Genomic DNA, 15692 nt, shown 5'->3' on the forward strand with positions numbered 1-15692 from the left:
TCTCATAAAAACGAACTTCGACAAAATGTATCTCGTAAAAACGAACTTTGGGAAAAATGTATCTCATAAAAACGAACTTCGACAAAATGTATCTCGTAAAAACGAACTTTGGGAAAAATGTATCTCATAAAAACGAACTTCGACAAAATGTATCTCGTAAAAACGAACTTTGGGAAAAATGTATCTCATAAAAACGAACTTCGACAAAATGTATCTCGTAAAAACGAACTTTGGGAAAAATGTATCTCATAAAAACGAACTTCGACAAAATGTATCTCGTAAATTCGAACGAAGGGAAAAATGTATCTCATAAAAACGAACTTCGACAAAATATATACTTGATGGCACTACAGGGCTTTCGAAGCAAGGAGATACAGAAGTGATCAACGAGATCAAGAAGAGCACGAAGAAAGCGAAAAAACTGGATTGAAGAGCAGTTCGCAGACATGGAGGGGGTTTACAAAACTGTCAAAGTAATCAAGGACGAGATCCTTAAAAGCAAGAGATCCTCAAACGTTGGAAAGACAACCACACGGGTGCACCCCAGTATAAGAATTCCCATAGACACCAGTGATAATTATATTATACTCGTCATATATATAATAATAGTGTCCAGTCAGTATACGCGTATACTGGCTGATGGCCATCTGCTTCAGATGGCCATACTTTACATTTCTTTTAAAAATACTCAGAACTCTCACAGGTGTTCATGCAGGCTGCACAGAAAAATGATGATCAACATGTCATCTTTCATTTTCTGTTCAATTTTTGGTGGGTTACTTCTCGAGAAACTCTCACTCCAAGAAGACCACCCCTAAAACGAGTGATGTTTCCCAAACTGGAAAAAGTAGCCATCTTGAAAAATGATCCCTCCGCAACATGGCTAAATACCGCCACTTTCGAGCTCAGTTGCAGCCAAAATACACAGAATTGGAAGCCCAAGTCCAGGCCAGAGGTACATTCCCCAATTCCATGGCTCTCATAACTGTCTAATATAGAATAAATTCGGCTCATGCAGGCGCAGTTCTAGAGCCAATATTTTGGGGGGCTAGCAAGGTAGATCCAGATTTTTTCAGGGAGGCGTGCTGAAATGTAGTTATTTTCTCCGGACACTTAGGCCTCTGAAAATCAATACGGGGGGGGGGGGGGGGGGCTCGTGCCATATTTTCAACGGGGAGCGCTGCAATCAGGCACACTATATTAACTAAAAGTGTACAAAATGCACCCTTCTCATTTAGGGGGAGAACGTTCCCATGTACGTCAAATTCTTACATTTTGCTAGTGCATTTTTTTTAATGGAATTTTTATTTGGGGGGGGGGGGGCTAGACAAAATTGGGGGGGGGGGGGCTAAAGCTCCCCCTCGCCCCCCGTAGAACCGCCACTGGGCTCATGTTTAGTTAGTTGGAAAGAATTCCATGATTATGGCCATCACTAATTTTTCCCTGCAATGACCGAAAGCGATAAGATGTCTTAAAAAGTCAAATATAGCAGGGAAAGTATTGAACCATTAACTCAGAAACACTTAAAAAAAATTCAGACCAGTCTCATAGGGTTTGTGCACAGGGTGTCAAGTGATGTCCAGTTATGGATTTCTTTCCAGTTATTGAATTATTTGTGAATTATTGGCTGCCAGACAATAATTAATTGCCGTTCTTGCGGAATATATTTGTTCCTGCCCCACAATCAGTATCGACAATGCACGGACCGGGAGGAGCCGGTCTGCTCGCAAAGCGGATCTGTTTGCAGGCGGGATAATTGTATCGAAAAGTGCACTTCTTTAAAGATTTGAACTGGAACAGGATTTGAACGGTAGCTCCAGATTGCGCAACATATGATTTAAAAAGCCAACTCAAGACTCAAATTTTTGTACCGATATCAAAATAGTTACAAAGTACAAAGGCTAGGAAAATCTTGTGTACGGCCTTAATATCTTGCCACTTTGATTATTGTTGCTGATCCTGGTATTCTTCACTGTCACAAATATTCAAAAACAAACTTCAAATTTGCCAAAACAAAACTATCCGCTTTATCAACAACCTCCCCTCTAGATCCCATATTGTTTACACATAATTTTATGAAATAGGATGGCTGGATATTCACCATAGAGTGGAGTTTCTTTAAAAAGCAAATCATGTTCATAACATTTTTCACCAAAAATCCCCCACTTATCTCAAACACAATTTTACCTACATTACGGAAGTTCACTACTACCTAACGAGATCTAAGCAATTTAATTTTTTGTTCCACACATTAAAGGAACAGAATCAACTCTTTTTTCTACACTGGAATTACATTATGGAATTCACTTCCATCCATCCTGAAACTGCATGAAAGGAAAACCTTGTTTAAAACCAACCTCAAAGCATTCATTTTTTAAACAAAATCCTAGCTTCCGAATCCAGCTAAAGATGTTTACTTGTTCATTCCCGATGATAATTTTTGTTTTTGGTTTTTAAGTGCAATGATGTGCTGTGCGGTCGTTCGAGCAATAAAATCCCGAGCGCAGGGGGTTAAAGGCTATACAGATTTTTAGTGCTTTTTATTGCCATATGATCTAAGTTAAGATTTTTATATAATACATTCCTTTCAGATTACTGTTTAAAGGGAAAATGTAGTAGGATTTTTATTACTTAACTTCAGTTTAAACAGCTTTCTTGCCATGTAACAATGACTGTCCACCTCCTTTGTGGCTGTGAGGGGGGATGGGGATAGGTTACATCATTTTAGTTACCTGTTTTTAGGCTAAAGGAAATTTCCTAATTCATGAGCCAGGGTGTGATGTCATTCAAGGCAGAGCGATAGTGTCTCCATAGCTTTGTGTACTAATATACTGTCAGCTTTTCTTCATTTTCTTTAGGTAACTTCCACATTTTACTTATAAATCACGTTTTAACAGCTTGTTTGGACAAAAGTAGTGGATAATATTTTTCCTAAACTTTTGTTTTTGGGTAATTCTGAAGGACTAATTTCTGTACTGTTCATAATGCACTTTTGACAAGGAATACCTTGTGTGACGAGGGCAGGATGGCGTCCTCTTACATGCATTGATGTATTAATAGCGATGTTTTTTGTGTTTTTTTAATGTAATTTAAATAAAACATATTTTTATATGAACTTCATCTTATACATGTTCATGTATATGTTTTTTAACCACGGTTACTAGTATTTTTTGTATTGTTTAATCTTTTATTTTTGTATATTTAATTAAATCTAAGCAGATGAATTTAAATTATTGTCTTAATCAAGTACATGTACATCATAAATGTTGATGTTAACAAGATGTTTAATATAGGTCTGGGTCGGTCGTAATTCGTAGTTTTGTCTTTTTGGTGCAATATTAAGTAATTGAAAGATTTTTGATGGTTTTAAATTTAAGATATCGTGTATTAAGCTTAGGTATATATACATTTTTCCTCACTTTGTATATGTGCTTTTAATAACAGGAAAATGCTTTGTCGGCTTTAATATGAAGTGTTGATTTTTATACTCTGTATATGTAGGCCTATAGGAGGTACAATGCATAAGACACATTTTTGGGACCGCAATGGAAATAAGTTTTATAAGTTTTTTTGCGTTGTCCCCGCTTTTTCCACTGCATGGGGATTTTCTAAGTCTTATTGTTATTTTTTTATACGACTTTTGATAAATTTTGATGTGTTTTGTTAAATCTTAACTTATATTCAAACTGTATCATCATTGTGTGGAAATTGCAAATAAATCAAATCAAATCAAATCAAATCAAATTCGTTGTCATAGAGCAAGGGATACATGTATATTGTGCATTGATATTGCAATGACCACTCAGGGCCATCGTAGTGGTAGTTATGCGCGGCCGGCTTGCCCGAAGTCCGGCAGCCGAAAATCAGGCCCAAATTTCGTGTACGACGCAGCATGGTATAGGAAGCATGCATGTGTGCATAGCGCATCTACCATTGATCTACACTGATCTAGTACATGACACATTGGCGTCATTGTACTATTGTAGTGAAATAATTAGTCGTTAAAAAGGCATAACAAAAAATAGCAATTTGAGCACTAGCAACCAAGTTTCTGGGATCGAAATTGAGCCTGTTTTAAGGACCTACCGAGGAAATCATCGGCATGACCTCATTCAAAGGTGAGTTTTATTTCTTAAGTTTTAAGATAGTGGATATTTTGCCGGAGGTAATGACGGCAAACTAACGTTTACTAAAGGTTTGCCGGCGGCAATCCATATCAACAGAGGGCGCTGTGCTCTTTAAGATAGGGCTGAATTATAAGATGTATTAAATTCCCACCAAAAGTTGTGTAGCACGTTTGGGGTAGTGGTTAAGCAAAGGCAGTGGATATTTTGCCGGAGACGGCAAACCTTTAGTAAACGTTAGTTTGCCGGATATGCACTGAACATGCGCAGTTACTGTTTTTTTGTACTTAAAAACATTTTCCGGTGACAAATTTTAGTCTGGCTCCATGCCAATATTATCGTTGTAACCTCGTATTCACAAGATGGGATTCAGACCATTTTATAATTTCGGACTTTATTTCCCTTTTAAAAAATCTGAAAAAGAAAATGTAAAACTCTGCAATAAAATGTTTGAGACATATTAAAATAATAAAAGAAGAATATTCTTATTTATTTGGGGATGGGAAAAAAAAACTTAAAAATGTGGCGGCGATCGGATTCGTACTCGAGTCATCCCACACACTAGAGCTTTTGCTTAAGGCAGTGGATATTTTGCCGGAGACAGCAAACCTTCAGTAAACGTTAGTTTGCCGGATGTGCACTGAACATGCGCAGTTACTGTTTTTTTGTACTTAAACATTTTCCGGTGACAAATTTTAGTCTGGCTCCATGCCAATATTATAGTTGTATTTTTGTATTTACAAGATGGGAATCAGACCATTTTATAATTTCGGACTTTATTTCCCTTTAAAAAAATATCCTCCAGAGCCACAAATCTGAAAAAGAAAAAGTAATACTCTGCAATAAAATGTTTGAGACATATTAAAATAATCAAAGAAGAATATTCTTATTAATTTGGGGATGGGAAAAAAAACCCTTGGAATTATGGCGGGGATCAGGATTCGAACTCGGGACATCCTACTCACTAGAACCATTGCTTAACCACTGCACCGACTGTGCTACACAACTTTGGTGGGAATTTAATACATGTTATAATTCAGCCCTATCTTTAAGAGTACAGCGCCCTCTGTTGATATGGATTGCCGCCGGCAAACCTTTAGTAAACGTTAGTTTGCCGGCGTTACCTCCGGCAAAATATCCACTACCTTAATTTAAACAATGATAAAGTCACCAGTTTCACGTGTAACACTAACATAACAGGAACAGTGTCCATGTTACACGTGAAACGATGTTTTTCGTCTCGTAAGAAGAAAATCAAGTCCTTGACCCCCAAAGAGCCCTTACGTGCTAAGGGCTCTTTGGGGGTCAAGGACCAAATACCACAGAATACTACATGTGTTGTTGGAAAGAAATACATTCTACAGGTTAGGCCCCCCCAAAAAAGTCTCCGGTTTCTGGTATGCGCGCGCGTCGCCGTAGCCATGCGCGTCGGCAAAATGAAAAAGTTTTTTTTTCAGTGAAAGATGATGTCTCAAAACCGCCAAACTCACTGGTTTGACTGGAATCCTGCTACTGCACAATTTTAACATGTTTTTAGATGGGGTTATGATCGAGAATAAGCTTTATGTGGCCTCTCTGGACTCCCATATATTTGCACTAAGTTTAGTCGGGCACCATTTGCAGTCATCAGCCGACATTTGAAGCGAAAAAGTCAGGTAAAAAAAAAAAAAGCCGCGTCGCCGCACCACTTTTTGGACAAGCTCCATACCAGAAACCGGAGACTTATTTTTTTTGGCCTTACTACTCAGTCAGTGCGCAGGGTTTCAGAAAAGTGCTTGCATTTATTTGCAGCGTATGCATAACTCGCTTGGTAAAATGAATATTCATGAGATCGGGGGACCACATTTGAAAATTCATTTTTTGATAACTAGTCTTTAAAAGAAAGTTTTTACTCACAAATATAGTAGAGAATACTCAAGCCTAATTGTGAAATGAGATTTCTAAAGTATTTTAAGAAATATGAGGATGAAAGTTTTACTGAAATTGTCGAGAAATTTCGGTTTGCGAAAACCGTCTTTTTTCTATATAAAACGAAACCGTGCAGCATCATTTTACAGTTTGATGAGAAGCTTTGTTATTAAATTCACCAATTATCATAACCATGAATCATGTAAGTACTCAAACAGTCAGGAGCACGCAAAATTTACGGCCATTCTGAACGTTCAGGATAACGAAAAAAATTACACTCTGGAAGCACGTGTAAGCACCGCACAGCATGAGTGTACATTCCTCATTGGGCAAGACCCGCAACCAACACGCGTTTTGACCAATCAGGTAACAGCACATGAGGCTTCCGTATGTCGGGTACCCCGTTCTATGCGTGCTTATGGATATCTTATAATCTCGAACTAAATGTGCCCGACTATAGAATATAAACTGGCGATGTGTCCTCTCTCAAAGTTTCAACGACTAGCTGTGCAAGAAAATAATATACTTTCAATGCTATTCCTATTTCTAGACCGTTATGATTTAAGATTAATGTAATAAACCATTATTTTTTGGCAATAATGTCTCCCATTTTCTAGATGCTTTTTGTTTGTTGACAGTTTCAATGTGCATGAACATGAAAAATATAAACACAAAAAACAATGTGTATGACTATATAAACATGAAAATATAAACACAAATAATCAAAGGCATGTCTCTTTTCATGACTGAAATTCTGTAAAACGATTTAATCATAAAATCAGAAGTGCAAAGTTACATACTTTTGAGCTGGATTTAATCATTACATCAGTGAGTTAACATATTACTAAAACCCTGGAAACTTGAACCACTTACACTTACAAAACATTGCTTACAAAAGAAAGTTTCTGAAAACATAGAATGACTTAGGCCCTAATTATAAATATAAAGCAACTTTAAAAAAATGAACTTAAAAATACATGCAAGCCAAACTTTCTTCAAAGTGCGAGGTTAATAATGCTCGCTCTAGGATGTACATGTATACACTTTCTTGCTATATTTCATGAGCTTATAAAATAAATTCCCTACCCAAGCTTGCCCATAAGCAACTCAACCTAGGACAATAACAAGGCCATTGAACTGCTCCATTCCTTGACAATAATAGTTAAATATGCAAACATTTACACAAATCTTTACAATCTTTACAAGCTTTGTTTAGAGTGCAGTGTATAGCTGTTTGCAGACATTTTCATCATATTTTTGTTTTTTAAATATACAGCACACTCACAAAATGACTTAATTGAAAAAGAAAGAAAGTGGAAATTCAGCAATGATTGAATTGATTCTTCAGGGTTCTTTTTATACATGATCTGAATACAACATGCCATGAAAATCCTTGACGCCTGATTTGTGGGTTGTTGACAACAAGTCTTTGAATTTAGGCATGCAAAAAATAAGGATTTCGGTCTAGTGATGTGTCCGGTCAGATTGACCAGGCCAAACCATCCCAAAACATTATTTTGTAAACCGGAATCCGAACGGAAACCAATTTGAACTCCCTAAAACCAACCTGATCCGACCTGACAAAAATTTAAGGAAAACCAACGGAAAAAATGTTGCAACCTGACCAGGGCTCGATTTACCCGGTGCACGCATGCACCAGTGCATGTAGATTTTTGCTTGTGCACGTAGCTTTTTAATTGAGCATGCATGACGTGCATGTAACTTTTTTAGCCACCAAAATACTCATTTCATGCATATATTTACAAATAAGTGAGAATAAGAATAAAGTTTGTTGAATACTTGACCAGATAGTGTACAAACGTGTTATTTCTTTTATATATCCATAAATTATTCCTCGCACTGTCGCAGCAGATTCAGAGTTGGCAAGATCTCCACGTCCTGCAACCTCCTCCGATCATGCATGTGATTTACCACGTGATACATGCTGCGGATAAGTTGGTATCACAGTGACGCTCCTGGCATTCCTTATGTCCGGATCATAAGTGGGATTCCAAATTATTAGCTGTGTTTATCACGTGGTCTCGTTATTAGCCAATCAGACGCCGTCTATCATATGCGCCACATGAAGCAGACGGGTAGCTCGGAGGGCTCCGATAACTTTGCACGCAAATGACCCTGGGTGCTTGTGTCACTTGTCGGGTTAAAATCTAATTTCAACATGTTCGTATGGGTCTACATCGACGGCAAATTTCGTCGAAATGACACATCCTGAACACACGGGAAGGCAAATTTAGATTTCTATGTAAGTACTCAACATATGTACGAAATTATGTATGGCGGATCAATTTCGCCATGTTCGAAATGTCACAACAGCGTGGCATATACAACGCCACGTTCACGGGTCTAGGCTTGTATTGAGCATGATCGAGTAAAAAAGGCTATGTACTGTACTGTCTGTAGAAAGTTCGATAAATCAAAGAGAAAGAATGCCTTCAGAGAAGCAGACAGGTGTAAGTCAATTTTGGTGCATGAGGGTTTTTCTTGGCGCATGCAGGTTTTTTGGTCTACATGCACCAGTGCATGCCACTTTTTTTGGTAAATCGAGCCCTGAACCTGACGCCACTTCCATGATTGTGTACAAAGTCTATGTAGAGTCAAGACAATTTTAAGTATTTTCTAACAACATTGGAAATTTATGGAAAAAAAAGTGGCCTCAGGTTGCAACATTTCTTCCGTGTGAATTTCCAAACTGTTTGGGTTTATTTCGGGTTGAACTGACTCAACACAATTAAAAGACTTCAAACGCAATACCGAAACCAACCTGGCCCGACTGAAATGATGGACAAACTTATGGCGACCTAACAGAAAGTCAGTTTAAGCAAGTTTGGTCGGTTTCTGGTCGGATTTGAACAACACTTATCCGGTCGCAGCATTAAGTTTCATTTCATGGTAAATAAAGTTCCATTGAAATAGTTGCGAACTGTCTGCAAGTTCAGGTGTTGTGTTCAACTAGTCTTGACAGGGAAAAGGGTCAATCACTCTGCGTACTTGGCCTGTATAAAGAAAACAGAAAGAGAGAAAACAAATCTAAGTAATTATCTACATGTATTTTTTTGCTGATTTAGGAAGGAATTGTTTCGACTACTTAAAAAAATCCCATCCTCACCGCAAGATCTGAAAAAAGTACCAGAAAAGAATTGTTCTTCATATTTTATGACTGACATGAATTGACCGACAAGGACAATCTTGAGTGATGCCTGTTTAATTTCATGAATTAAAAAAAAAAATTCTGATTTTTAATCGTATAGTATAAACATTGTTCGTACTTGCGACATGCAAAACTAACGGGTAGGAACCTATTGTCGACATCGGTGGTAATGCACCCACAAAAGACGCACACAGTACACACAACCCGTACACAAAATACACGTATGACGTCATTCGAATCGCACATTGCGACTGCAATCATGCAATTTTCGCAAATATTTCGTATCAAATAAAAAATCGGCGGTAGAACCTGCAGAGATGGGAATGGTATGGTTCGAAAGCGTAACTCTTCAACTTACCAGAAAGTGACGAATTTTGTCCCCAAATATCCCAAAACAGTCAGGAGCACCCAAAAAGTACAGGCATTGTCGAAAATGTTCGAGAATCACCTCTCATTTCACATCGCTCATTTATAACTTTAAGCTTGTAATAATCAGCAAAAAATGGTATCATTCGACGCAGAAATTATCGTAGTTTCAGAATCCACTCCATTTTTAATCAGCTACTGCTACGAAACGGGTTTCCTGTCCCTTTATCCAGGGGCACCACCGAACACTCGCAAAACCTCGTGCAATCTCGAATGGTCCGAGACCGTCCACGCGCTGCAAATAAAATCTCGCTGTGTGGCTCATTATCGAGTAGGCTGCGCGCTGACTGTACTCAGTAGTATTTTGTAGCTTTAGGTGAGATTAGGATTAATACTAAGATCAACCAGTCACACAAATTTATACTGCAAAGTAGTAGTCCGAGTAACTTGGACCCAACTTATCGTCTTTTTAACATTCGGACATGGTCTGGCGATAGTGGGGTCCAAGCTAATCCTTATATGCCGAGCAACACAATTCTGTCATTGACCCAAAAACCCAACATTGCCCAACAAAAACATCAGAGTTTTCGTTTGGTGCATTGTCGCGGAAAGCATTCTTGTTGTCTTTCTTTCCGCAACAACACACCAGACAAAAATTGAACTCACTTGCGGCGCCTGAAAGCAGTGTGGTACCCACATACATCGCGCGCGCAGACTTTTTTCGATGTCATCACGTGATGCATGCATAATTAACCAAACAAAATGGACGACAGCCGTTGGAACTGGACTTTTTTTACGGACAAGCCACCAAAATCGTCTTTCTTTTTTTTTGTGGCCTGTTTCAAGTCGATCATTAGCTTCGTGAATGACTGCTGAATGTATGACTATGAGGTATGTAAATGAAATCTGGGGTGGGATATTATTAGAGGTGAAAATGGACAATTTTTGAGAGGCCATTATTTTAGGGTCTCTTGCTACCACACTCTCACGACTAGGTTATGTCTCCAGTGCTACATGTGAATAAATATGAGCATGTCAGCTGGAGTTACTCAAGCTAACTGCAAAGGTTAAAGAAAATATTTTGCATCCGAACATACATATGTATTATAACAATGTCACACTTTGGCACCTTTATTTATGGAATGACCCACATATAGGCCTATTCGGATTCTGTTGCCTGGGGGTGTTGGGTACTGATAAATAACGCCAAGTTCTGAATCAGGTGGGCACAGTTGGATTCTGTTGGTTGGATTGGGCAGGAAGTAACCGTTGGACTCTACAACTTGCTGTAGTCTTCAATTTAGACCTGTGAACGTGGCTATACATGTATGTACATAGCCACGTTTCAATCTATAGTTAAAACACTCTATTGTGATCCACGGTTACTGTGATCGAGTGACCGTTCTAGCCGAATTTCGGCTATGTTTGACAGAATATTTGCATACAAAAATGAGTTGTACAGAAAATCCAGCAGAATATTTTTTTCGGCAGAATTATGTAGATGAAGGACAATGAAAAAGATTAGAGAAATATGGGCACATTTGGTTTGAAAAACCTTCGTTTTTTAAAGATCCCTGAAACAAACCCTTACACAATGGAACAGCAATATATACTGGGTGATTGGCAGACTTTCGAAGTGGATTTAGCAGAATTTTACATGGTATTACGGTCATCCTGCCATGTAAGACTGTTAGTCGGGTACCAACTGGTAGGACTCTTACCGTTTTGCGCATGCGGAACTCGGGGTACCAGAGTGTCGTGCCTGTCTTTGATTTTCTGATCATTTTGAAAACATTCGTTGTGACAAAGTTGTGCCGTATTTTACTTCAAATTTCTTGACAATGACAGATCCAACACTCGCGTAAATTCACAGGAAGCCTAACAAGTAAGTGATTTACCTATGAGCAAAATTATACGTGGTTATATGTAGCGGATCAAAAGATATAATGATTTTGCCTGTATTTATGCAAGGGAAGCGCGTGGCGTTGTATACAACGCCACATTCACGGGTCTATCTTCAATTATGAAGGTAGCACTCAATGGACCGATCCAGTAAGCCCCTTCCACTGCGCACGTGGGCAAAATAACACGTGCTCCTCTCCAATGCCACACTGCATTTTCCTGCCGCGCGTCATACGCGCGTGCACGCATGTCGGACTTTTGTGCACGCATGTTGGACATAAATCACGGCTGTGATTGGTCAGAATACCATGGGGCGGTGCTTACTGGATCGGTCCATTGGAAGAAGAAGAAGGATTTTAATAGTAGGGTATACCGGTAGTAGTGTTCAGGTGGTGTTCCCTTCTAATTCATTCAGTTAAATATTACTGTTACTTAGTTTTACCATAATAATGCTTATTGTTTTAATTTTGTAAACAATTTCAGTGTCATGAAATTTAGTCTGAAATTCAAAGGTGGTCGCGTCCGGAATTTGGGCGCAAAATCGGATGAGTGTTCCCTAGCCCTGGTGGACTCCCTTTCCTCCCTACGTTACGGAGGGAGTCCTGGGTAAAAAGTGCTCAAAACCGAACGAAAACATTTCTGACCAATAATTTCAATATTTTTACCTTGTTGGAGAAGCTAATTTTACGTCGTTGTATTCTATGTGTCCTTATCTGTTGGGCTGATGGGTTCAGGAATTCATACATGCCATATGCGATGCTGACCGACCGTAATCTGGAAAGCAACGTTAACCTTGTACGTGTTTGTAGACTCTTTTCATCAGTTTCTCACCGCCGAGTCTATTCTAGTCGTACATGATGTACGTCTGTGCAGCGTGTAGTCTGGTTCCCTAGACCGGGCAATTATTCTCGACGCTCATATCACGTCTGGTCCGGGGGCCAGACTATGCAGCATGAATATGCAGTGCGCACGTGGATTTGCTTAGTAACCACCCTCATACGCACGCGCACTTACTTGAAGGCGCGGTCGCTAATCCAATGACCGAGCGTGTTTTCGCGCCAGTTACCAGAAACAAGTTTCGGCTTTGGTCATTGGTTGAGCGTTTTCGCGACATTGGTTGACTGGAGTGACGTCACGGTTCCAACCAAACCTAAACAAATGAGGGCGCTAGCGTGCGTACGCGCTTTCGTACGCACGTACATTGTACATGACGTACGACTCTGGGAATAAACTGATGAAAAGAGACTACAGACACGTACAAGTTAAACGCTGCTTTGGAGTTTATTTTCCTGATTAATGTCAGTCAGCATCGCATATGGAATTCCTGAACCCATCAGCCCAACAGATAAGGACACATAGAGTATGTAGGCGTGAAATAAGCTTCTATAACGAGGTAAAACATAACAAAACTCTGGTAAAAATGTTGGGTGGTTTCATGTAGAGAATTCTTGCCCTGGACGTTAGTCGTATTGCAATGAAGACTTCGTCCAACCTGGGCTAGAGTGTTCCCTAACGTGGCGCACTTAAATAAATCTCGGGAAATCGCAAGTTCAACATTTAAGAATTTTTTTAATGTTGATAAATTCTGATTTACAAATGAACCATTATTATCTGTACTTACTGTTACCCAACTCGAAGTTGGTCAGAAAATTATTTTCTTATTTTATGGCACATTTTCAACACAAGGGTTCACTTTGCACTTCTAAATAAAATTGGAAAATCACGCCAAAATAAATTTCTCTGCTAACTTTTTTAACAAGTAGGGATAAACTCACGATTTATGAACAGGAATGTTAAGAGCTTGATGACTTTTGCTCTTGCAATGCAAGGCACTAGAAGCGAAAAATCGGGTACATCAACAATAGTCCTGAGGATTTTGGGTCAACTCGTACCCAAGTTAACTCGTATCCAGGTCAACTCGTACTCCCCTCCTTTTGGGGGAGTACGAATGGATGGTTTAACAAAAACGTCTGATTTTACCCTAAAAATAGTAGTTGTGCCATCAGAAATACAAATAAAGTTTGAGGTTTAAGGGCCTTATTAAGGCGGTGGTATAGAATGTTGCTCACAATCTGGATGAAAAGGGAAATTTACCGTTCATCGGCGAAGGTTCCATCGCGAGTACTGGACGGAGGCCAATTTTTTTAACGAAAATTGTACGAAAGTTGCTTTTTAAAAATATCTTTGTAATACATGAATGTAGAAGTAATATTTTGGAAAGATTCCCATATCTGGCCATCACTAACTTTTCCCTTCAGTCATATCAGTGACCTATCAGCCATCAAAAGTGATAATATGTCCTTAAAAAGTCAAAATTAGGAGTGAAAATATTGAAGTATTTACTGAAAAAACACTTTGAAGTTTTCAGACCAGTCTCATAGGGTTTGTGCTCAGGGATGTCAGGGTGACAAGTGATGGCCAGATGTGGGAATCTTTCCAATATTTATTTCAATGTTCACTCACCTCATTTTTGGCATCATTTATTGAATACTATTAACTGCACATGGCACAAATCTCTTTGGAAAGATTGGGTGGCCCTGAAAGTACATCAAATCTGAAGAGAAAATATGTTACACGAAACTTAAAAGAGTCACACAGACATTATTAAATTTATAACGATTCTTTAAATTTAGTAAGAATGGTCTGTAATGTTCTCATGTAATTACTTTGGGGAGAACTGGTGCGAAAAAAAATTCAATACTTCCCAAATATGGCAAAAATGTTTTGATGCCCATTTTACATCCATAACCTGTTTTTCTTTAAAATATGCTGAAAACATCTAAATGCTCTGAAATTTTGTTGAAGAGTCAAAATAAAAAATAACAATAACAATTTAGTTACATTGAGAGATCCCGTACATGTATATCAACAAGTAATTTTAAAATGTGAAGTCTTACAAGTGTTTCCCAACTTCATGGAAAGACCCATACGGCTGTATGAATGCACAAACTGTATGAATGGATAAACATAAATTTGAATGCCAAATCAATTACATTGGCGAAACATGTAATCTCGTGATTTATAAATTCAGTATTTACATGCATGTTCAATTGTTATCGCAGTTGTATATTTTTTTGGTTTCTTTTTATAAACAGTGAACGTGAAGTGGGGCAAGGAGAAGTTCACCGACATTGAGTGCAGCCTAGATGAGTCCCCAGATGTGTTTAAAGCACAGATCTTTGCTCTGACAGGAGTTCAACCTGAGCGACAGAAGGTCATGTTGAAAGGCGCAACTCTCAAGGAAGCTTGGTCTGGGTTTAAGGTTAAAAATGTAGGTATTTCTAATGGTTTGCCTCGTAGGTATGAGCTGCACAGATAATTTAATCTAAATGCACCAATGTATCCAACGTACAAAAGTAAAATCGATATCTTTATTAAATTAAATGCCGTAACAAACAGATTGTTGCATCATGAACAGATAACTCATTACAAAAGTTTCATTTCTTCTTATATATAAAAATAAGCTCCCCTATGCCAAATGTGTTGAACAGCTTTTAAAGCTATAGTCCATCATTTGCAGCCATCCAAAAAGTAACTGGCGTAATTATTGCTGAAAAACAACCTTGGTTGAAAGATAGTAAGGGAACTAAACTCCCTGTGAAATTTTTCTTTCTGGGAAGTTGTCATTTTGAAGTAATCAACGAAAGAAGGCATTTCCAACGATGATTCTTAAGCACCGTAGGAAAATTTTAATTAGTAGTTCGTTTTGTTATTCAGCGCAGCGCGCACAAGTATTGGAACGACGCACACGCGCGCGCGGTTGTTATAATTCGTCGGATCAGTGCGCGACGTCGCGTATAGCTGCAATTCAAAACAATTCAAAACATGATTTAGTAACTTTTGATTTGAAATTGAGATTTTAGAATGCTGTTTTTCTCGAAATGTACAGCTGAAGCTTAGCTGAAACTTCATCAGGTTAGTTGATCAGTATCCTTCATTAGATTTTGAACTCTCTTGTTGCTTCAAACGAACAAAATGCACAAATTACAAATGATGGACTGTAGCTTTAACTTAGCTAAATAAGGTTTGGGCTGCACTATATTAAAAATTGATAAATATTTTGGAAGGTTCACAAGATACTAAGTGTTAAACATTAAATGTTTGACACTTAGTATCTTGTGAACCTTTCAAAATATTTAGCAATTTCCCCAAAAGGAAGGATCATCAGAATGTAGTTAGTCACCTTTATGCACATGTAGAAGATAAACTTAGTGGAATACAGC

At 38.4% G+C, this 15692-nt stretch overlaps 1 protein-coding gene across 2 annotated transcripts in view; it reads left to right on the top strand.

The window, feature by feature from the left end:
* Positions 1–3861: 3861 nt before the first annotated feature.
* LOC119728687 (ubiquitin carboxyl-terminal hydrolase 14-like) overlaps positions 3862–15692 on the top strand; it is a 50048-nt gene continuing 38217 nt past the window's right edge. Inside the window, exons 1-2 of one of the 2 annotated variants that reach the window (XM_038201011.1) lie at positions 3862–4118; positions 14565–14740. In XM_038201011.1, the coding sequence (XP_038056939.1) occupies positions 4103–4118; positions 14565–14740 (192 nt within the window). In that variant the 5' untranslated portion in view covers positions 3862–4102. The remainder of the gene's footprint in view (positions 4119–14564; positions 14741–15692) is intronic. The other variant, XM_038201010.1, reaches the window with a different exon arrangement.

The sequence above is a fragment of the Patiria miniata genome, unplaced genomic scaffold, assembly GCF_015706575.1.
Source record: "Patiria miniata isolate m_02_andy unplaced genomic scaffold, ASM1570657v1 HiC_scaffold_20, whole genome shotgun sequence".
Taxonomy (NCBI): Eukaryota; Metazoa; Echinodermata; class Asteroidea; order Valvatida; family Asterinidae; genus Patiria; species Patiria miniata.